The sequence below is a fragment of the Protopterus annectens genome, chromosome 3.part1, assembly GCF_019279795.1.
Source record: "Protopterus annectens isolate FY-2018-M chromosome 3.part1, PAN1.0, whole genome shotgun sequence".
Taxonomy (NCBI): domain Eukaryota; kingdom Metazoa; phylum Chordata; order Ceratodontiformes; family Protopteridae; genus Protopterus; species Protopterus annectens.
In genome coordinates this window covers 445,538,063-445,562,462 of record NC_056732.1, presented here as the reverse complement: position 1 = coordinate 445,562,462, position 24,400 = coordinate 445,538,063, and the positions used below count along the sequence as shown (strand labels likewise).

The 24,400-nt window shown below is 42.0% G+C and overlaps 1 protein-coding gene across 3 annotated transcripts in view; it reads left to right on the top strand.

Moving 5' to 3' along the window:
- Positions 1-24,400, top strand: part of GALNT11 (polypeptide N-acetylgalactosaminyltransferase 11) — a 1,380,327-nt gene that overhangs the window by 462,912 nt on the left and 893,015 nt on the right. For all 3 annotated transcript variants that reach the window (XM_044066892.1, XM_044066893.1, XM_044066894.1), the window contains exon 3: positions 2,068-2,191. In XM_044066892.1, coding sequence (XP_043922827.1) covers positions 2,068-2,191 — 124 coding nt within the window. The remainder of the gene's footprint in view (positions 1-2,067; positions 2,192-24,400) is intronic.

The following is a 24,400-nucleotide window of genomic DNA, read 5'->3' as shown; positions in this document are numbered from 1 at the left end:
AGGCGTACATGTGTTTCCAGTTGTTTCTTTGTGAATCACTTACCTGATCTTTCTTTCGAATCTTTTCAGACCTCCTCTGATTTATTCCTGTAGTTATAATGCAGTATTTTATATGCCCTACTAATTATCCCTTTTTTTAACAACAGTTTATATTCTAGATTCAACTAAAAACTCTACCAGAGCAGGTATTTCACTTAAAATTCCTCTACCCCTTCTCTTTGTCTGTACTCTGAGATAAAGCCATTTTAGGGAAGGCAGTCGCCTGTACTCCAAATGTCTTCTTGGCCTGTTCCCATTCCTATACCTTTCCACTTCTAATTATTTGTTCCTAGTTCTTTGGTTCCTTTGTCATCTTCCTCCAGTAAATTTCAGCCCCCTCCTGCCTATTCTCTGAAATCCTAATTGCAGTCATCCCTATTGGCAGAATCTCCTTTGCCCATTCCTAAGTTGGCTTAGTTCTTAATATACGTTCTGCTACTTTCTAAGTATAATATTCTGTATGACTGTTGTTATTCTCCTTAAGGATCTGCATCCAAAATGCCCCCACTCTCTCTCCTTATTTCTTGAATTTTCCCCTGCTTCATCATCATCCCTTTCCACTTTGAGATGTAACTTTCTGCTTGTATAATGTATAATAGTCTTAACTGTGTAGCTCTAAAATATCTCTTCAAGTCAGGTAACCCTAAACCACCTTATTGTATTGGAAGGATCAACTTATCCCACTTGATTCTTGCCCTTTTCTCTTACCAGATAAAAATACTTCAACTCTTTATTAATTACTACCATAACTTCTCCCTGACTTGTGTATAAAAACATTTTTCTACTGCTATCTTGCTATCCATATCCATAGGCACGAGATTATAGTTTCTCATTTTTTTTTATCTTTTCTTTAGTGTCTTTCCACCTATCCTTAGCTGCCATAACAGAATGCTTTTTAACCCATACTCCTAAATACTTCTTTTTATCACGTTCCCATAAGTATGGGTAGTGCTGAACCAATTCATGTGTGAGTACATAGTTTACAGCTGCAGCTTTTGTTTTATCTTCATTAATTTTATATCCAAAAAAAACTTGGAAGTGTCTTAGAATGTTCCATAACATTAAGATGTCTTTTTCTGACCAGGTGCAAGACAAACAACACTGCTTTTAACAACAGATGTGCGTATGGTGCTGATATTTAACTATGAATCACAAGAACACTTCATTAACATGTCTTTTTACAAAATATCTCATTTACATCTCATTATACGTAAGGTATTTCACATTAGCATTAAACTGTCTCAGTTAATCGCACTATAGCTACCCTTACTCACAAGTATCATGGACACTCCTACCGCATTTGCACAGACGACTGAGTACTGCCCCTTGTCTTACTATGAGCCTGCTTCATTGTGGGCAGATTCAGTGAGTGCTTATGCAGGAGAAAGTTTTATGAATGTCCAGATCTGTAAGTGGCTGGAGTAACAAAGTATGATGTTATAAACTTCAGTTTACGTAAGATCGTCATGTTGGGTGACAGGCTGACATTGGGAACTTGAGTGATTGTGCCTACTAGACAAAGGAGAAACTATGATAAGCTTTTTGTACTTGGAAAAAGTTTCCTCTGTGATATTTATAGGTGCAAGCTGAACTTAAATGATCTGTAATTACAAGATGATATATACGTGTGTGTGTGTGTGTAGATATATATATATATATATGTGTGTGTGTGTGTGTGTGTGTGTGTGTGTGTGTGTGTGTGTGTGTGTGTGTGTGTAGAAAATGTGAATATATAATTAATGGTACTTTTTATTGTGTATTTATTTCTGTTTACTAGGGTAATAAGCTGATCCCAAATAAACCCATTTCATCCGGTTGCTGGAATTTACAGTAAAAATAGAGAGACAACATGTCTTTCATGTACATATGCTGACTTAGGAATATTGAATAAGAAATGCTAATATTGGGGGACAGAATACATTTTCCAAAATATTGAAAAATGTGCACGTTATGTCATTAATTTGTTTATTTGCAGATGGGTAAGCAAACTGTAAAAAGACTTATACAAGTATTTTTGTTTTAATATAGGTATGATTTTTAGCAAGCAAGATGAAGAGGTACGGGATTTTGGATATCGAAAACATGCCTTTAATCTACTCATCAGTAATCGCATAGGTAACCATAGGGAACTGCCAGACACCAGAGAACCCAAGTACGTATTCTCACTGCTTTGTTTACATTACTTGTGGTTTGTGCATGTCACTGATGCTTTATCACATCGTGTAATTAGGAACTCACATACGCTGTGAATCAGAGATGGGAAAATGAGAGAGGATATGCTAAAATGCTTTTAAGGGTTTCTAATGGTCAGGATTTTAATAGAGGTATAAGAGTATGCAGAGAAAACCTGATAATGATTGTCTTGCATCATGTAGTACTTAATAAATGAATGAATTAATAAATTAATGCTTAATAATTTCTAATTTTAGCTTCACGTGCAGATTTCCTTTTTTAATTTCTAGTATTTTTCTAAATCCTTTCTAATATAGTCCATATACTTCTGCAACCCTCTCTCCATCTAACAGAAGGTTTCCACATACAGGATTGTAGCTTCTGAAATGAGAAATTTGCAACATCTATTGATGGTGTGTAGCATTGGAGGAAATGATGCACTTAAGTATTAGCAATGCCCGAATATCTTAGAAGTACTGTGGATGAGAGGTTACCATTTTTCCCTTGAAAAGTCACCTGGCTTGCTTCATTGGTTATTTACTAATATCAGGGCTTCTTCACTAAATGGCACGTCCAGGGGCACTTCCACCTTTCTACCTCTTGTCACTGCTTGAAGAAAGTAGACCATAGTCCTCTTCTTGTGGAACAGAGTGCATATTTCTAATCTTCCTTGAGGCCTCTAGTCGTGCTATCCCTTGCTCAAGGCTATAAACTGAAATGTCAACTTGCAGAGCTCTCACTTACTTTTTGGGTCATTAAGACCGGAAAATGCATGCCATGTCTCTGTTACGCAAGTTTCTCTGTAGGTCTCCACATGTGTTTATATATCCAGCATCTGAGAATTTATATATGTGTGTGTGTGTGTGTGTGTGTGTGTGTGTGTGTGTGTATATATATATATATATTTATATATATATATATATATATATATATATATATATATATATGTATGTATATATATATATTTATATATATATATATATGTATATATATATATTTATATATATATATATATATATATATATATAAAATTGAGAGAGGGAGAGGGAGATGTGTACTGACATTGAAAGAAACACCCAAATATCAATGTTTACAGAGTCCATCGCAAAACGTTGACTTAGCAAATATCAATATGCTTCTGCACATGCACTGACTGACAAAACGTCAACAAAAGAAATACAATAAAACATAATTTTTTTTTTGCAGACGGGCAAGCTCCACCCACCTCCTTGCTCATTTTACTTACTAACTCCAACATTGCACAGTGTCAGGGAAAGGGCATAGTTTCATACCCTAAGATTTGTTCAGCCTTGCTCATCTGCTGACCATCTGTTTAGCTGAGTAAATTTTGTCGAACAGAAGTAAACCAATGACAGGGTAGATGAATTTCAATAAACCCATATGTAGGTGTGTGTGAGAGTATGTATACATCTATATTTACATACAGAGGTGTGTGTGTGTGTGTATGTATGTATTTGTATATATATATATATATATATATATTTACATACAAACACACACACACACACTTTTTATTTTTAATTTACCTTTAAGTTTCTCAGTCTCATATCTTAAATTGATGTTTGCTGTGGTCACTCAGATTTGTCTGCCTGTTTCACAAGCAACTTAAAATGTATGAAACAGTAAGAGCAGAATAAGTTGCGCACACAAAACAAGCCTAAAACATACACATGTCCCTTCTGCATGCATTACCGCAAAAAAAAAAAAAAAAAAGTTATTGACTAAAAGAGTTTGTAATGGGCCTTACAGAAGAGAAACATTTTGGGACACCTCTTGAAGCTACATGTTTGGTACATCCCTTGTTATGCCAGCATAGTGAATCCCACTTGTCAAAGTTCTGAATGGAAGACAAACATTGTTTAGATGATCTTGAATTCAGGTTGGGAATTTTAGCTTCAACTTGTAGAATTTTAGCAACCCCAAGGCAGTCACCTAGAGTTTGTGAGATAGCCTTTACAGCACCAGGCATTCCTCCAAATAGATGGAACCACAGATGTTCTTCGTGTTTCACTGTTGCAGTCATCACATTTGGGTTATCCCTGCCAGGGTAACCTTCGCCCGACCCGAATACCAGAAGCTTAGTATTTCTGTATCGGTTGCTGTCGCTTCAGGACTGACATCAGGTCGTCAGTAGTATAAAGTAAGGAAGCCAACAGCATTACATCAGCCTTTCTTGCCATGGAGTCCAAAGCAGAAGTAGTTTGCACGAGTGCCGGTCGGCTTCTACCTGAGTTTCGTCTACCGAATTGAAGTTGAAGCCTTCTAAAGCTAAGTACTCCATTGGGGATCCTTTTTTTTTTTGCACTAACCGATGTCAGAAAAAGTTAATAATTGTCTCGCCTGTGGAAAGCAAATACCACGCTGAGACTTCCATTCTTACTGCATTACTTGTTTAGGCCCAGACCACGACGTCGCCTGCTGTCCCTTCTGTGCTTTGCTCAATGCCAGAACTATCCATTGTCTGGCCCTTATTGTATTTTCGCTTACAGTCCTCGAATTCCGATATGGCTTCAGTAAACCATCCAACAGCAAATCTTCTGAAAAAAAACGTAAAGATAAAGACAGAGACAGACCACACAGGTCCAAACCTACTGCCGACGCTTCCATTAAGCTAGTCGTCAGTTCTCCAGTCCTCAGTGAGGCACTTTCACAGCCCCTGATGCCCGTTTCTGTGGATTCGCAGGCCGCTACCGAGACCCTTTTGGAGTCCAATATGCCGCAAAACTCTTCTTCGACTAAGGATCTTGTGGTTGTCTCAACCTTGAATGGGTCCGGAGCTGCTGAGCAGGCGGAGGAAGTCCTTCGCACTACCGATTCTCGATACAAACCAACGCAACTACCGTTCTTTCAAAAACAACTGAGTTTCTTAGGCCCAGGGTACGAACCACACCCAAGAAACCGACGACCCAATCTCAGGCACCTGCTTCCTTGCGTCAGTTTCAAATGCTTAAAATGGTGGAAGACCTTGTCATGCTGATCAGGGGAATCCAAGCTACCCCCTCCAGAAGGAAAAGAGATCTGTCCCCTGTAGTTTTGTCTGAACAAGAGTGTAAGTCTGATGCAGCTGAATATGAAAACATGCAACCCTTCTCTACTTATGAGGATTCTGATGCTGAGGATTCCATCCCGTCAGCCTCTCCCCCAGAGGATTTTTCCTTTGGGGAAACCCTTTATACCTTAAGGGAGCATTTCCAGTGGGAGAGTCAGGACTACCCTCAGTCTAAAAAGAGACTCAGGGAATTCTTAGATCTTCCACAGCACAGACCCTTGGCCACCCCCCCTGTCCTAGATGTTGTGGAGGATAAAAATGAAACATTCCAAGTGTACACAGCAGGTCCACACCAAAATAAAATTCTTCCTTTTATTCACCAGTAGATTAAGCACTTTCGTCAGCTTATAGCTAAAGACTTCATCAGAATCTACTCAAACATACAGAAAGGTAACTTAAGTAGTTACAAAACACACCACCTGACCAATTAATCATTTGTTACTTAAAAAGACATACTTTAAAAATTTAAACACAGTGAGGTACATACTAAGAGGGAGAATATGTTTTATAGACCCATTTTAAGAGAAAATAGTGAAAGTTTTGGCTTGGGGTGCAATGAAGGGACTGAATGTAAGTCCAATTTTCATAAGGCTTTTGTTACCACCTTTTCTAATGACTATTTGGACATTTCAAACATTTTGAAAAAGAATTGGAACCTTTTTAAATGTTTTGATGGGATTCTGGAACATGCTGGGACAGAACCTACATTTGTATTTAGAAAAGGTAAGTCTATTAAGAATTTTCTTGAGACTGGCAACAACATTTCCCTACCACTGAGCTTTAGGAAACATGGCACTTATAAATGTGGCTCTTGTCCACAACACCCACACATGTTGCAAGGTGATAGTTTAATGGTTAACCACCAGATGATTACACCCAATTTTCATTGTAATTGCAACTCTAAAGGCATTGTTTATATGGCTCAGTGTAGTGTGTGCCCCAAATGTTATGTGGGGAAAACACCGCATGTATGAACACTCCTTGGACATTAGACAACACAAAAAAAACTAATGCTCTGGCAAAACATATAGAACAGTTTTCTGATCACAATTTTTTAGTTTTTGCAATATGCCCAAACCCTCGGGTTAGGCCGTGGAAAGATATCCTGGAGTTAAAAGAATTACTGTAGCAAATTAAGTTACAAGCACACATTTGTCCAGGGTTAAATGATTATTGTAGTATAAGTTGTGTTTTAAAGCTTAGGTCTTATTTGGTTTAGATTTAACTGTGAACATTTTTATAATAAAAAAGGGGGGGGGTTTCATTGAAGGATTGCACTGTGTTTACATTTTTAAAGTATGTCTTTTTAAGTAACAATTGATTAATTGGTCAGGTGTTGTGTTTTGTAACTACTTAATTTTATTTTATTATTTATTTTTATTTTATTTTACATTTGTTAACCGGGCTAGTCTAACTGGATATATTTCCATTTTCAGTAGAGGCCCGGGGAGAAAAGCTCCAGTAGTAAAAATTGAATTAGAAATTTGAAATACAATGCAAAAGATACAAATTATAGTTGATACATAGTAAATGAAAGTAGTTCAATAAAAAATACAAGAAACAGTGAATAAAAAATGGAGATGAAAGAAGGTATTTACACTAATATAAAAGTGACAAATGTGTGTGTTAAATTATTTACACGATATAAAAGCAACAAAGGGTATGATAAAAATCTGAAAATAAGAATGTTTTGTGATAATCAACAGGATAGATTCCACCAGTGTGTTCTATTGTGTTCACCAGTTCCTGTTCTGCATCAGAAGTATGCATTAGAGTTGGGAATACATAGTAGGAGGTGGAAATAATATTAGCAAAAACCAGAAGGCTAGTCAGGGTTACTGCAGGGGCATAACCAGGTTGTTTTAAGGTGTCTTTTGAGGTTTTGTTTAAAGAGAGGCAAGGAAGAAAGTGAGGTTAGTTCGTTGGGGAGTAGTTTCCATTTTTTTCCCACTGTGTTAGAAAACAGGGAATCACCAGCTGTGTTGTTAGTCTTGGTTATGCTAGCTAAAAGTTTGCTAGAAGAGCGTAGGGAGTTTAGATTTTTATAGGGGATTATGAGATTAGAAAGTATAGGAGTGCTGTTAGGTTGATAAAATATCTTGTGGCAATGGTTAGTTGGGAGATTTTCAGATGGTTTTGAAATTCAAGCCAGCCTAGCTGCATTAGATTTAAACAGTGGTGAGTTCTAAAAGGATTGCCAGTGGCAAATCTGGCGATGTTGTAGGCATGAGCTAGTTTGACAAGGTTATTTTTTTTGAGGTTAGTGTATATGGGACATGCATATAGAAGAGTTGAAATTAAATGGGAGTGTGCAATCTTGGTTCTTGCTTTTGGTGTTAGGAAGGTTTTGATTTAGTATAAGGAGCCTATTTTTCTGTTGACAGTTTTTATGGTATTATTTATGTGGATATCAAACGTAAGGTTATTGTCAATAGTAATACCTAACAGCTTGGTGGTAGAGTCAGGGTATATGGTTGTGCGATTATTTGAAATGACAGAGAAATGTATAGGGGGGGACTTACTAGTGGGTGTAAAGAGAAGGAGCTTGGTTTTTTTAGCATTGAGAAGGAGGCAACATTTTGTGAACCATGTTTCAACTGTGTTGAATACATTCTGAGTCAGAGAATGTAGTTCAGATGGGGAGCTTGCTGAGCATATTAATGTTGAATCATCTGCATATTGAATGCAGGTGACTTGTGGGATTGCTACATGGAGGTCATTGATAAAAAGAGAAAATAGGAGTGGGCCTAGAATAGAGCCTTGAGGGACTCCGAGGGTGACTGGTAGAAGGGATGATATATTATTTTCCCATAGAACTGCTTGTTGTCTATTGGTTAGTTAGGACATGAACCATTTAATAGCCAGAGAGTCAAGGGAAAAGGATTCAAGAATGTTGATAAGAAGGGTATGGATAACCATGTCAAAAGCTTTTGAGAGGTCAATAAAGAGTGCAGATGAGAGGTTGTTGTTATTTCAATTTCTATTTATAATATCTGTAAAGGATAACAGGGCAGTAGTAGTGCTATGTGATGGCCTAAAGCCATGTTGGCACTTAGCTATTATGTTATTTTGAGTTAAATGGTTTAAAAGTTGTTGGTGAACGCATTTTTCCATGATTTTTGCTAAGGGAGATAAAAGAGCTATTGGCCGGTAGTTAGAGTAATCATTTGAGTTACCACCTTTGTGAAGGGGGATAATATGGGAGATTTTCCAGATGTCTGGAATGATTCCTTCCTTAATGGTTCTGTTTATGAGGATGGATATGGGATATGAAATTACTTTGGCTGCTTTTTGGAGGTATTCAGAAGGTAGCTGGTCGGCAGAAGGAGTACAAGGCTTCAGTTTTTGAATAAGTTTGTAGATGAGAGTGGTAGAGATAGGTTGCATATAGAATGCTGGTAGAGTGCTGGGTATGGAGGTGGGAAGGCTTGAGTTGTCTGGAGTAAGCTGACTTGCTAGTGCTTGTATGGTTTCTGTAAAGAAGGAGTTGAAAGCATTGGCAGTTTGATGGGGGGTATCTGCGTCTGCCTGAAGTGGAGTAGGTGTACGAGAGTGCCCTGGGGAAAGGAGTTTATTTATACTAGACCAGAACTTCTGGGTGTTGTTTTGGTGATTTTGCTGTAGTTTACAGTAGTAGTTCTTTTTATCTAAGAGTATTGCCTTTTTTGTACTATTTCTTAGTTGCTTAAAAATTTGTTGATCAGAAATACTTTTGTTAGCTCTCCACTTAGCCCAGGATTTATTCCTAAGTAAGATTTTTTGTCTGGTTTCTTTGGAAAGCCAGGGGGCTGGTTTGGCCTTCATTCTGATGGACCTTTTGGGTGCATGCCTGTCAAGGATAGATACGAATTTAGAGTTTAGATAATTGACAGCCTCTTCAAGTGGTACAGTTTTTAAGGGGTCCCAGTCACAGGCACTCAGTTAATTTTGGAATGATACTGGGTTAAAGTGTTTGTTGGTGCGTATGATTCTGTATATGGGGGGAATTGAGATGTCATTTTTTTGCCTAAGGATGTAGGTTAAAGTATGATCACTAATATCGTCAGGTAGAGTTCCTACACTGTAAGTTTGTTTATGTGTATTAATGAGTATCCAGTCTAGGGTGCTCTCTTTTTTGTTTGGTTTATTGATTCTGGTTGTAGAGGTGATAGTTTGACTGAAGCCATGAAGGTTGATATGGGAGGAAGGATTATCAGCATTGACAGTTTTCCAATCAGTATTAAAATCCCCAAGTATAATAGTTTCTTGGGGGTAAGTTGAGGACACCTAGCTTAGAATATACTCTATAGTACTAATGTTATTACCGGGTGGTAGGTAGATGCAGATGATATATAGAGATTTGTTTTTGTTAATTTGAAATCTGGTGATAAGTACTTCTGCCTTGCTATCTTGAGGTGGGGAGAAAGGTAAAGAGTCTTTGAATAAGACTGCTACTCCCCCACCCTTACTTTTTATATGGTCTTGTCTCAGTACATTATACCCTTGGGGAATGATTTAATTATCTTTGGTCTCAGGTTTTAACCATGTTTATGTCAGACAGAGGATGTCAAAGCTATGGGTATCTAAAAGGGCATGGAGATGGGTTACTTTGTTATAAAGGCTGCGGATATTCAGATGTCCTATTAGGAAAGAGTTGGGGAGTATGGGCTGGATTATTAGGGTAGGTGGACTGGTAGGGCCAGGGTTAGGGTGGATGTCACCATCTTTTAAGGAGGGTTTAATGAGTCTTAATGCAGAGTTATTAATAAAGTTGTTTAGATATTTCACTTTCTTTACTGTGGGTATATTGTATTTAATGTGGGAGAGTCTATGGTATTTAGGAAGTAGATAGCTGGGAGTTGAGTTGATGATGTTCTTCGTCTTCCCTTGCTGCAGTCCTGACAATTGGGTATAGTCCGCGTCCCAGTCGGCCCGAATACCAGAGTATAAGGCTGACGCCGGTCATGGCGCCTTAGACTGACGTCAGTACGTCAGGGTACTAATGCGCATGACCGGCGTCATTTCCTCAGTCTTTTTTGCCGCATGGTCCGATGCAGAAGCAATTTTGCGAGTGCAGGTTGGCGTTCTGAGATTTTCCGAAACCGGAGTTTCAGACCGAGTACAGAGTTGGCTAAGTAACCCCGTTGGGGAACATTTTGGTTTTTTCTTGCCTCAGTATTTAACCGGATGTCAGAAAAAGTGAATAACTGTATTTCTTGTGGGAAGCAGATACCGCATAGGGCTTCTCCTAGCATTTCGGGCTCTGTGCCTAAGAAACATATGCTTAAAATGGCAGAAGATTTGATTACTCTGATTAGAGGTTCTATGCCCCCACCTGATAAGAGGCCTAGGGTGGAACAGGAGTTTGATAGTTTTGAACAGTGTTCACAGGCTTCAGAGTCTTCTGGGGAAGACTTGCAAGAGTTTCCTACTTATTCTGATTCTGATGTGGATGATTCCACTCCTTCAGCTTCTCCTCCTGAGGATTTTTCATTTTCAGAGACTCTTCACTCCATGAGGGAGCACTTTAAATGGGAAGGCCAAGATTACTCTGACTCCAGAAAAAGGCTTAGGGAATTCTTGTTTTGCCCCAGCATAGGCCCTTAGCTATTCCTCCTGTGTTGAATGTGGTGGAGGATGTTTTTGCAGAGGCTTCTCTGAACCCTGATTCCTTGCCTCCTGCTCCTGTTAAGCCTGATAGGTATTATAGGGTGCCCGAAGCTCATAAGTATTTGTTTAAGAGTCCAAGGGCGGACCCAGAAACTGTTTCTCAGGGGCCTAAAGGTGTTAAAGCTTCTGTGGTTAAAAATCCTGTACCCTCTGATAAAGAGGCAAGGGCTTTGGATAGGTGGGGTAAGAAAGTATATACTTCTTCCACTCTAGCCATAAGGGCGTTGAATTGTCAATTTCATATGTTGAAATATCAGAATTATCTCCTTTCACAATTGAAATCTAAGGTGGATGCTTTGGCGGAAGGTATTGAGTGTAAAGAATTGCTGGATTTGGTTCATGTGTCTGAACAAGTGGGTAAGCATTCTTTGCAGTGTGGTTTTGATGCTGTTCAGGCCTCCTCGAGGGTGGCTGCTACTAGTTCTGTTCTTCGCAGACATGCATGGTTGAAGGATCAGAATTTAGCTGAGCATGTTAAGACCAGGATTTTGGATGCTCCTTTACAGTCTGATGTGTTGTTTGGACCACCTGTGGAAGCAGTTTTAAAGAAAATGGAGGACAAAGCTAAGTCTATGCAGACTGTTAAAGATTTTTTGCAGGTGCAGCCTCCGAAATTTAGTAGAAATTGGCCTGCTAAGGGGTGGACATATCCTGCTTATGGTTCCCAGTCTAGGGGTAGATCTAGACGTGGTAGGGGCAGGGCTCAAGGTTCGTTTAGGCCTAGATCAGACAGTTCACCTGCTCAGACTTCTGGTGAGGGCAGGGGTCAGTCCTTTCGTAAGCAGAACCAATGACCTGCCTTTTCAGCTGCCAGTGGATTCTCGTCTGGCAGCTCCTTTGGGAGGAAGATTGTCTCTTTTCAAAGAAAATTGGGATTTAATCACTCAAGACAGATGGGTGCTGGATATCATTCATCACGGGTACAGATTTTATTTCCACACAATGCCCCTTTCAAAGGCATGCCAGATGTTCCTCCTCCACAAAGAAAAGAGGCTCACAAGCAAGTTTCTCAGTTACTCCAGATAGGGGCTATTCAGCCAGTCCCTGTGTCAGAAAGGGGCTTGGATTTTATTCTCGCCTGTTCCTAGTGCCAAAGAAGGGGAACACGTGGAGACCAATTTTGGATTTATCTATCCTCAACACTTATCTGGACATTCCCAAGTTCAAGATGTTGACGTTACAGCAACTGTTACCTCTGCTGGGCAAGGATCACTGGATGGTAACTTTGGATCTCAAGGAAGCTTACCTTCATGTGCCCATAAGGCTAACTTGCAGAAAGTATCTGCGGTTTCGAACTGGAGATTTTCATTATCAGTTCTCTGCATTGCCCTTTGGCTTATCTACTGCGCCCAGAGTATTCACAAAGGTTCTGGCTCCAGTGATAGCTTACTTCAGGCTTCAAGGCATTCAAATTTATCCTTACTTGGGCGACTGCCTGATTCTGGCTCAAGAAAAGGAACACCTTCTACAGCATCTGGAATATGTCATAGCAGTGCTAAGATGCCTAGGGTATTCTGTGAACGAAATAAAGTCCAGTCTAGTACCCTCTCAAGACATGTGCTTTCTGGGTGTGAGACTGAATACAGCAGCCCAGATGGCCTTTTTAACCCCGGACAAACAAAAGAGTCTGTCACTTTACTTCCATCAACTATCTCATCAGTCCGTGCTGACTGCAAGGACAGTCCTTCAAGCATTAGGGTTCATGGCATCTTGTATTCTGGTGCTTCCCAATGCCAAACTGCATATGAGGAAGCTGCAATGGTATCTCAAAAATGTATGGACACAGCACTGCCAAGATTTGGACACTGTCATTCAAATAATACCTTGCCTTCAAAAGGAATTCTTGTGGTGGGCTCAGGAATGTCACCTAAACAAGGGACTCTCTGTGACCCGGCCAGAGGCGAGTCAGATTTTAACGACAGATGCCTCGGACACTGCTTGGGAGCTCATCTAAATGGAAAGTGGATACAAGACAAGTGGCCTGCCAGACTACAGCATCTACATATCAACATGAAGGAGATGTTAGCAGTCCAGTTTGCATTGATGGCGTTCAAGGAGTTACTTCTTCCAGGGCAGGTGTTGATTCTGACAGACAACACAACTGTCATGTGGTACATCAACAAGCAAGGGGGAACACATTCTTATCCTCTATGCAGGCAAGCAATGATTTTATGGGAGACTGCGTTAAGCCTGCAACTGACTCTTCAGGCAAGGTTTCTGCCAGGAGCACAGAACTCCCTAGCAGATGTATTAAGCAGACAAATCATGGATCCCCACGAGTGGAAACTGGATCTTCATGTATTTCAGAAATTGACAGTGTCATGGGGAACTCCAGACATAGATCTGTTCGCTTCTCCACTAAACCACCAGCTGCCAAAGTATTGCACAAAGGGGTTTCATCACACAGCTTGGAAAGTGGATGCTCTGACTTTCAGTTGGAAAAACCTTCATGTCTATGCCTTTCCACCTCTACCTCTTCTTCCAAAGGTATTACTAAAGGTCAGACAGGACAGGCCAAGGATGATTTTGATAGCTCCAGATTGGCCTCGGCAACACTGGTACCCACTTCTAAGGAGTCTTGTAAAGAAGCCTCCATGGCATTTACCTCTGATTCCTCATCTGTTATCTCAGAAGGACGGTCATCTGCTCAATGTCAAGCTTCAATCTCTTCATCTCACAGCTTGGCATATTCTGTGTTGAAACATGGTAGGTCTCAGCTTCCTCAACAAGTTTTAAATGTGATTATGGAAGCTAGAAGGCCTAGTACTAGGAGAGTGTACGCAGAAAAATGGAAGAGATTTTTATTTTGGTGTACAGCAAAGAATTTGGAGATTTCAGAGCCTAATTTGAGTGTGGCTCTTCAATATCTTACTGAGTTATTGGACAAAGGTTTGTCTTTCTCTTCCATAAAGATTCATGCTGCAGCAATTTCAGCTCACTATGATTGTGACCCACCTTTGTTTTCGCATCCTTTGTTCAAGCAGTTTCTTAGAGGGGCAAAGAATATAAGACCCCCACGTAGAGCTCCTACTCCTGCTTGGGATCTCAATTTTGTGTTGGAAAAACTTACTCTACAACCTTTTGAGCCTGCAGCTACTGCTGAATTGAAATATTTGTCATGGAAGACTGCTTTTCTGTTGGCTATTACTTCTGCAAGAAGGGTGTCTGAGTTGCAGGCCCTTATGGCAGTAGAGCCCTTTTGATTTTCCATAAGGACAGGGTATCATTACGTACTAATCCTTCCTTTATGCCTAAGGTGGTTTCTAGTGTGGCTTTAAACCAAACTATTCATTTGCCTACGTTTTTGCAGATCCTCAAAATAAAGGGGAAAAGATTTTGCACACTTTAGATGTACACAGGCAATTGCGTTATTATTTGAGCAGGACTAAAGATTTTAGGCAGTCTCAGCAGTTACTTGTTTCTTTTGCTTTAAGTTCACAGGGCAAGCCTGTGTCAAAACAAACTATTTCTAGGTGGATTGGCTTTTGCATTGCATTTTGTTATTCCCATCATGGCAAAGAGGTTCCAGCTGGGATTAGGCCTCATTCCACCAGGGCTACTGCCACTTCAACAGCATTTCTAAGGGGGGTGGCAACTAAGGATATTCTGGAAGCAGCTACTTGGAGTTCAGTGCATACTTTCTCTAGGCATTATCACCTGCCTATATACTCTAAGGCTAGAGCTGGTTTTGCCACAGCTGTTTTACAAGGCATGTTGTCAGCTCCTGCTACTTTATAATTTGCCAGCCTCCCTTACCTCTGCTTTGGGATTCTACCCAATTGTCAGGACTGCAGCAAGGGAAGACGAAGAACATAGTACAGTTTTGTACCTACCATAAATGTAGATGTTCGAGGATTCCCTTGCTGCAGTCCAATTTACCCTCCCTCCTTCCCCTCTGTGTTTCCGGGTGGTTGTGTAGGTGAGTTTACATGCTTATATTTTTTGTATATATTACTGTATATTTTGTACATGTTTTTTGGTGCAGGTTGTTTTGGGACTTGTCTTTTTGGGTCTTCTGACATCTGGGGCAAGAAAAGACTGAGGAAATGACGCCGGTCATGCGCATTAGTACCCTGACGTACTGACGTCAGTCTAAGGCGCCATGACCGGCGTCAGCCTTATACTCTGGTATTCGGGCCGACTGGGACGCGGACTATACCCAATTGTCAGGACTGCAGCAAGGGAATCCTCGAACATCTACATTTATGGTAGGTACAAAACTGTACTTTTATTTGACTAATAGGTAGTATAGACATGTGTACTGCTGTCTGTTTAGGAGAGTAGTTAAAATGGTAGTAGTATTGTTCTTCAAAGGAGGTGAGGATATAGGTATAGGTCAGGGCAGTTGATAATATGGTTATGAGTATGGATTTGGTAATGTTGGTTTTTACTGTTAAAGGCATCTTTAGAGATTATGTATAAAAAGTTTTAGGAGTTGTGTAGAGATGTATAAAGCAAGGAGGTAATGAATGAGAAGAGTAGGAGTGGAGAGGACAAATTGTTAGTGGCTGAAGGAAGAAGAGGTGTGGTAAGTAACAATGAGGAATGGCTTGTAGAAGTAATTGATAACTGGGATGGGTGTGGATACTTTAGTAAATAGGTTGATGAATATGATTGGTAAGATGAGGGAGGGGGTGTGGTACGAGAAGTATAAGGTAAGGACTAGTGGGGGTGGGTGGGAAATGGGGGTAGGGTAGGGGAGCGGAGTGAGCCCACAGGGCGAACGGAGCGGGTTACAGCTGAGAGAGGCTGGCAGACAATCAGTTATACAGTGAGACTGTGTTCTATAGGCTAAGTAAAGGTAAGAATCACTTTCTATAATTACTTATTAAAAGACATAAAGGGGTAAGTGTATAGAAAAGATGTATAGGAGAGAGAGGTAATAGTAAGGAGTTCTAACGCAGGAAAAAGTAACTGGTTAAGAAAGTTAATGAAGTAGTTTTAGGACATAAGTAGTGATGGACAGTTGAATAAGCTTTCTAGTGAATGTATAAAAAACACTAATAAGGTTACTACCTTTCCTATATGTCAGAGGGGTTCAATTTTATTAATAGTAGTCACTAATAGGGCAAATACTTTACCTATCAGACAGAGGGAGGTAGATTACAAACAGTAAGGGTACTAGCAAAGGATAACAGAGGAAGGCTACATCACAGGGCTACAGGAGTTTGGCTAGCAGTAAAACAACTTTACATGCTATGAGTTCTGCTGTCCTCTAGTGGAGTAAGAAGGGAGTTACATTCAAGCCTAAAGATGGGAGGTAGAGGAGGAAAACAAGTAGGAAAATAGGAGATGGCCTAGGGGAAAGTCCTCGGGTGTGCTGGCCCTTACAAAAGGTTCTACTGTAAGCACTCACAAAAGTTAGTTTAGTACCTATAAAACAGTAGGTTATCTCCTACACTGTGAGGTTAGGCGAGGAGAGTCTAGGTAGTTCACGTAGGGTTTCCTGTTGGGTATGCCCTTCTGTTCTTGATTGGTTTCCTTCTACCGTGCTGTGTTGCAGTAAGGGGGAAAGCCTCTAACACAGGCACAAGGCTTTACACTATAAAACAGTAGGTTATCTCCTACACTGTGAGGCTAGGCGAGGAGAGTCTAGGTAGTTCATGTAGGGTTTCCTGTTGGGTATGTCCTTCTGTTCTTGATTGGTTTCCTTCTACCTTGCTATGTTGCAGTAAGGGGGAGAGCCTCTAACACAGGCACAAGGCTTTACAGGACCGCACAAAGCCCGGAGGACAAGGTGTTGCTAAGTTACCTTTCTGTATGTTTGAGTAGATTCTGATGAAGTCTTTAGCTATAAGCTGACAAAAGCACTTAATCTACTGGTGAATAAATGGAATAATTTTATTTTGGTGTGGACCTGCTGTGTACACTTGGACTGTTTCATTTTTATCTGGTTTTGTGTTTGGTTCCTGGTTATGTTTGGAGGATGTTTTGCCGGCATCCAGCTTGACTCCTGACACCCTCCCTCCTGCACCCAGAAAACAAGACAGATACTATAGAGATGTTAATCGTGTTTCACTGTTGCAGTCATTACTCTTGGGTTATTCTGCTGGCAAGCTACCCGCAGTCGGCCTGAATTCCAAAGTCTTGGTCTGGCGTCGGTTGCTGTCACCTCTTCCCTGACGTCAGTGCGCCAGGGGTATAAAAGATGCAGCCAACGCCATTTTCTTCAGTCTTTCTTGCGTGCGGTGCCCGAAGCAAAAGCAGTTCGCAAGTGCCGGTCGGCCGACTCCTGAGATTTAAAAATCAAATTTCAGATCCGAAGTCTTCATTAAAGCTAAGTACCCCATTGGGGAAACATTTTTCTTGCTCCAGACCGATGTCAGAAAAAGTTAACAATTGTATTTCTTGTGGGAAGCAAATACCTCATAAGGATTTTCATTCTTACTGTATTCCTTGCCTAGGCCCTGATCACGACGTTGCTAGCTGTTGTTTTTGTGCTAGATTTAACCAACGCACTATTAAGCGTCGGTACGATTTTGCCTTTCATTACTTTGGCCGAAGGTTTAATTATATAATGCCGTCGGAACAGCCAACAACCGGAGTTTATAATAAGCGCAAGGAAAAGGAAAAGGACAGGCATCCAAGGTCCAAAACCGACGACGAGGCCCCCGCTAGGCCAGTCGCTGGTTCTCAGTGAGGCACTTTCGCAGCCCCTGACACCTGCTACCTCAGAGCCATAGGCCACTTCCGACTCCCACGTGGAGCCGACTAGGCCTCTGGATACTCAAGGTATTGGACTCTCGGAAACTATTCCCTCAGATGGGTCCAGAGCCGCTGAGCAGGCATCAGCTTCTAAGGGTGTTTTCAGACCTACACAAGTATATGCCAAGCCTACCTCAGCTTCAAAGACAAATACTAAAACAGCTCTAAAGACAAAGAAACAAATACAGCATTCTCCTGGACAGACTTCCATGCCTAAGAAGCAGATGCTTAAAATGGCCGAAGACCTAATTACTTTGATCAGGGGTTCCCATCCCCCTCCTGATAAGAGGCCTGGGCAAGAGACAGATATGACTCTTCTGATCAAGTTTCATTTTCCTCTGACTCCTCTTCTGAACAGGGATACTCTTTTCCTCCCTATGAGGAGTCTGATGCTAAATAATCTATTCCTTCAGCCTCTCCTCCTGAGGATTATTCTTTTGGGGAAACCCTGCATACCATGAGGGAGCATTTTCACTGGGAGAGCCAAGATTACTCAGAATCTAAGAAAAGGCTCAGAGACTTTCTTTTACTACCTCAGCAAGCAAGTACCACAACAAGAGCAGGGACAAGGATTTTACTCAAGACTTTTCTTGGTGCCCAGAAAGGACAAAGCCTGGAGACCAATACTGGACCTGTCTATTCTAAACACATTTCTGGACGTTCCAAAATTCAAAATGTTGACTCTGCGGCAGCTACTGCCCATGCTGGGCAAGAAGGCTTGGCTCGTAACTTTGGACCTAAAAGAGGCATATCTGCATATCCCAATCAGACAATCTTGCAGAAGATACCTCAGATTCATAGCTGGCTCAATGCACTACCAATTCTCTGCACTGCCCTTTGGCTTATCTACTGCACCCAGGGTCTTCACAAAATGCCTGGCACCAGTAATTGCATTTTGCAGACAAAGAGCAATTCAAATATATCCTTACTTGGATGACTGCCTTATTCAAGCAGAGAACAAAGACATTGTAGTAAAGCATCTGGCGTTTGTAAAAAGATTACTAATTTGCCTAGGGTACACAGTAAATGAAAAGAAATCAAAACTAGTACCCTCTCAAGAGATAATATTACTGGGTGCAAGCTTAAATACAACTGCCCAGATGGCTTATCTCATGCCAGACAAACAAAGGCAACTGACTTCTTACTTCAAAATGTTGGCAACAAAGACCCAGTTATCTGCAAGAAACATTCTGCAGGCTTTGGGCTTCATGGCATCCTGAATTCTGCTAATTCCATATGCCAGACTGCATATGAGGAAACTACAATGGTATCTAAAAAGTGTTTGGACTCAACATTGCCACAGCCTGGAAACATTAATTACCCTCATTCCCTGCCTGCAACAGGAGTTTTGATGGTGGGCACAGGCCTGTCACCACAACAAGGGACAGCCATTCACTTTACCCACAGCCAGGCAGACACTAACAACGGATGCATCAGATTATGCCTGGGGAGCCCACATGGCAGGAAAATGTATTCAGGGCACATGGCCTGCAAGCCAGATGCATCTTCATATCAATCAAAAAGAGATGCTAGCTGTTCAGAATGCCCTGACAGCTTTCAAGGATCTACTTCATCCAGGAAAACTACTGATAAAGACGGACAGTACTACAGTCATGTGGTACATAAACAAGCAGGGAGGCACACATTCCTAACCCCTCTGCAGACAAGCCATGTCTTTGTGGGACACAGCATTGACTTATCAAGTTCACTTGCAAGCACAATTCCTGCCAGGAAAAATAAATACTCTGGCAGATGAACTAAGCAGAAACCTCATGGATCCCCACAAGTGGAAACTGAATCCACAAGTCTTCAGCATGATAACAAGGAAGTGAGGATGCCCAGACATAGATCTATTTGCCTCCCCTCACAACAGCCAACTACAGAGATTCTGTACAAGGATTTATCACAAGCAAGCATGGAAAGTGGATGTCCTATCCTTCAGTTGGAAAAACCTAACAGTATATGCCTTTCCTCCACTGCCTCTCATCCCCAAGGTACTCCTAAAGGTCAGACAAGAGAAGCCAAAAATGATACTGATTGCCCCAGACTGGCCACGCCAGCACTGGTACCCAGTCCTAAAGAACTTGTCTCAAGGTCCAGCCTGGACATTGCCTCAGACTTCTCACTTACTGACCCAACAAAACAATCAGATCCTGCACAGCCAACTCAGGACCTTAAATCTGGCAGCATGGCGGATAATGTAGCCATTCAGAACACTCCTCTCTCCAAAGCTGTAATGGATGTTATCTTGGAGGCCCAGTACCAGAAAATCTTATGCAGAAAAATGGAAGAGATTCTGTGCTTGGAACCAGGAACAAGGAATTGACACGTTTGTACAAAATATTCCTCAGATTTTACAATACTTAACTGAAATGCTGGACAAAGGCCTATCCTTTTCATCAATTAAAATTCATGCCTCTGCCATTTCAGCCCATTACAATATGGAACCACATATCTTTTCTCATCCTTTAATAAGGCAGTACCTCAGAGGGGCCAAAAACATAAGACCTCCAAGGAGAGCACCAATACCTGCATGGGACCTAAATTATGTCTTGGAAAAACTCACACTGCCTCCTTTTGAGCCAGCCTTAACAGCTGATATAAAATTCTTATCCTGGAAAACAGCTCTGCTCCAAGCAATAACCTCTGCAATACGAGTCTCGGAGTTACAGGCACTCTTGGCTGTGGAACCTTTTATCATTTTCCATCCAGACAGGGTTTCTCTGAGGATGAACCCTACATTTATGCCTAAGGTGGTGTCCAGTGTGGCCCTTAACCAAACCATTCACTTGCCTACCTTTTATCCAACCCCACAGAACAAAGGTGAGAGATGTCTGCATTCTTTGGACATACACAGACAGCTATGCTTCTACTTGGACAGATCTAAAGCTTTCAGAAAGACTGAGCAACTTTTAGTGGCATATGCTGCAGGATCACAAGGAAAGGCTATCTCAGAACAGACTATTTCAAAATGGATAGGCCATTGCATTCGTTTCTGCTACTCACAGCATGGCAAATCAGTGCCTAAGGGCATTAGGCCACATTCTACCAGAGCAGCAGCCACTTCAGCAGCCTTCCTCAGAGGAGTACCAACCAAAGACATCTTAGAGGCTGCAGCTTGGAGTTCAGTGCACACTTTTACAAAGCACCACGTACTTCTCTATTCTAAATCCAGAGCAGGCTTTGGGACTGCAGTTCTGCAGGGCCTCATAGCCTCTCCTAATCCTATTTAGCCCAGCCACCCATCCTCAGCTTTGGGATTCAACCCAAGAGTAATGACTGCAACAGTGAAACACGATGAATATAGTGCAGTTGTGTACCTACCATAAATGTAGATGTTCGAGTGTATTCACTGTTGCAGTCCAGGTTACCCTCCCACCATCCCCCTTTCATTTGCTGGGTCTTATCTGTACTTCACTATTCTATACAACCTGTGTGGTGTATTTGCTTGTAGATGAAGGAAATGTTTACTTTAGTGCGTGCATGTTTTTTGGCATAATCTATTTAGCCTACCCTTTTGGCGGCACCTGACATCTGGGGCAAGAAAAACTGAAGAAAATGGCGTCGGCTGCATCTTTTATACCCCTGGCGCACTGATGTCAGGGAAGAGGTGACAGCAACCGACGCCGGACCAAGACTTTGGAATTCAGCCGACTGCAGGTAGCCTGCCAGCAGGATAACCCAAGAGTAATGACTGCAACAGTGAATACACTCGAACATCTACATTTATGGTAGGTACACAACTTTACTTTCCTAACTCTCACAAATTTCTTTTTAAGAATCCTACTGCTGACCCTGAGGTAATTTCTCAAGGGCCTAAAGGGATTAAAGCAACCTCTGCTAAGAATCCCACTCCCTCAGATAGGGATTCCCGAGCACTAGACAGATGGGGTAAAGGTCCAGGGTATGAACCAAACCAAGAAACCGACGGCCCAATCTCAGGCCCCTGCTTCCTTGCCTCAGTCTCAAGTGCTTAAAATACATAAAAGTATACACTTCAGCTACTCTTGCTATCAGGGCACTAAATTGTCAGTTCCATATGCTAAAATTTCAGCAACATACCCTGGAACTCCTCAAACAAAAAATGTCTTCCTTTCCTGCTTGGGCAGAATCTAAAGAATTACAAGAGTTAATGCATTCTGCAAGTCAAGTAACTAAACACACCTTGCACTGTGGTTTTGGTGCCCTAGAAGCTTCTTGCAGGGCAGCAGTCACTGGATCTGTCATTAGAAGGCATGCATGGCTTAAGGAACAGCCCCTGCCAGACCATGTCAAATCTAAATTGTTGGATGGCCCCTTCTACAAAGACAACTTATTAGGCACTAAGGCAGAAGAGGTCTTAAAAAAGATGGAAGAAAAAGTAAAATCTATGCAAACAGTTAAGAATTTCTTACAGGTCCAGCCACCCAGGTTCAGCAGGCATTGTCCCACCAAACACTGGTCCTTTCTTGCTCCCACTAAGCCGGTTCAGCACAGGCCCTGTGGAACCAGACCCACCCCCTCCCCCTGACAGTAGACACAGGGAATGTAGAGATCTAAGCAGTGGTCTACCTCCACTTCAAAACCAGGGAGTTCTAAGCCACCCCCTTTATGGTAAGAACTCACAATGACTCTCCTCCTCCACCCCCTCCCTCTGCCCACCTTCACATACCCCCTAGGTGGAAAACTCTCCTTTCACGCAAGCACCTAGGCAACCATTACCAACGACCACTAGGTTCTGAACATAGTGTCTCAGGGATACAAATTTTCCTTCCACACCCTTCCATCCCCAAAAGGGTTCCCAGATCTACCTCCAAACCAGTGAGTAGAGGCTCAAAAGCAAATCCTTTCCCTGCTTTCTATGAGAGCAGTAGAACACGTTCCTGCAAAACAGATATGCCAAGATTTCTACTCCAGACTTTTTCTGGTGGCCAGAAAAGAGGGCACTTGGCATCCCATCCTCGATCTATCCATTCTAAACACCTTCCTGGTGATTCCAAAATTCAAAATACTCACCCTCCAGCAGCTGCTATCCATGATCTCCAAGGACACTTGGCTAGCCACCCTAGATCTGAAAGAGGCCTACTTCCACATTCCTATCAGGGAATCGTGCAGGAAATATCTCTGTTTCAGGGCAGGATCTCAACACTTTCAGTTCTCTGCACTTCCCTTTGGCTTATTTACTGCTCCCCGAGTTTTCTCAAAATGTCTGGCTCCGGCCATTGCCTTTTGCAGACAAAGGAATATCCAGATTTACCCATACTTAGACAACTGCCTTATTCAGGCAGACAGCCAGGAAAATGTGCTCAAGCACCTGGACGGCAGGTGCATACATGGCCAATGGTGCCTGCAGCAAATCCCTCTGCACATCAGACAAAAAGAGATGATGGCTGTCCAGCATGCCTGGATAGCTTTCAAACCCCTTCTCTCCACAGGGACTCTCCTGATCAAAACAGACAACACCACTGTGATGTGGTATATCAACAAGCAGGGAGGGACTCACTCCTACCCTCTGTGCAGGCTGGCCAGGACCCTTTGGCACACAGCCTCTGCCATGTAGCTGCATCTGTTAGCACAATTCCTACCAGGTTCTCTCAACTCTCTGGCAGACCAATTAAGCAGAAATCTTCTGTACCCACACAAGTGGCAGCTCAACAGAAGAACCTTCACCCTAATAACTCAGAAATGGGGCATCCCGAAGGTCAACCTCTTTGCTTCCCACACCAACCATCAGCTTAGCTAATTCTGCACCAGGGAACATCACTGCGTGACGTGGAAAGTGGATGCCCTGTCCTTCCCCTGGGTCAATCTGTAGGTCTATGCCTTTCCTCCACTACCTCCCATCCCCATGGTGCTGCTCAAAATACAGGAGGAAAAATAAAAAATAATTCTTACAGCTCCAGACTGTCCTCGCCAGCACGGGTACCCCTTGCTGCACAGCCTGTCCCCACTGCCACCATGGTATCTTCCTCAGATTCCAAAGCTCCTGACCCAGAGGGAAGGGGAATTCATGCATCCCTGATTGCAGACACTCAGTTTGGCAGCTTGGCTTATTCCCTAACCCCGGATCAATCTGCCAACCTCAGTAAACAGGTTCTAGAAGATTTCTGTGAAACCAGACTAGAAAGTCTTATGCTGACAAATGGAAAAGGTTCTGCACCTGGATCCAGGCTAAGGGAGCCAATATGGCACAGCCCTCCTTCCCTCTCATCCTGGATTACTTAGCTGACCTACTACACAGTGGCCTCTCTTTCTCCTCTATAAAAATGTATGCCTCTACTATCTCTGCTCATTTCCCCACTGAGCAGCCCCTTTTCTCACACCCATTGATCAAACAGTTCCTAAGAGGGGCTAGCAACTTGAAGCCACCCAGAAGAGCACCAACCCCAGCTTTGGGACCTTAACTTTGTGTTGGAAAAGCTCACCCTGCCCCCTTTCGAACCAACTTCTTCTGCAGAGCTAAAATTTCTACAGCATTCCTTCTGGCTATCACTTCAGCCAGAAGAGTCTCTGAGCTGCAGGCGCTCATGGCTGTGGGACCCTTCATCATCTTTCATGCTGACATCGTATCCCTCAGAACTAACCCATCCTTCATGCCCAAGGTGTTGTCCAGTGTGGCTCTCAACCAATCCATTCATTTGCCCAGCTTTTTTTCTAATCCCCAGAACAAGGGGGAAAGGATCCTGCACTCTCTATATGTGCACAGACAGCTCAGATTCTGTCTAGACAGGACTAAATCCTTCAGAAAGTCTGATCAACTGCTTGTTAGCTTTGCTACAGGGGGAG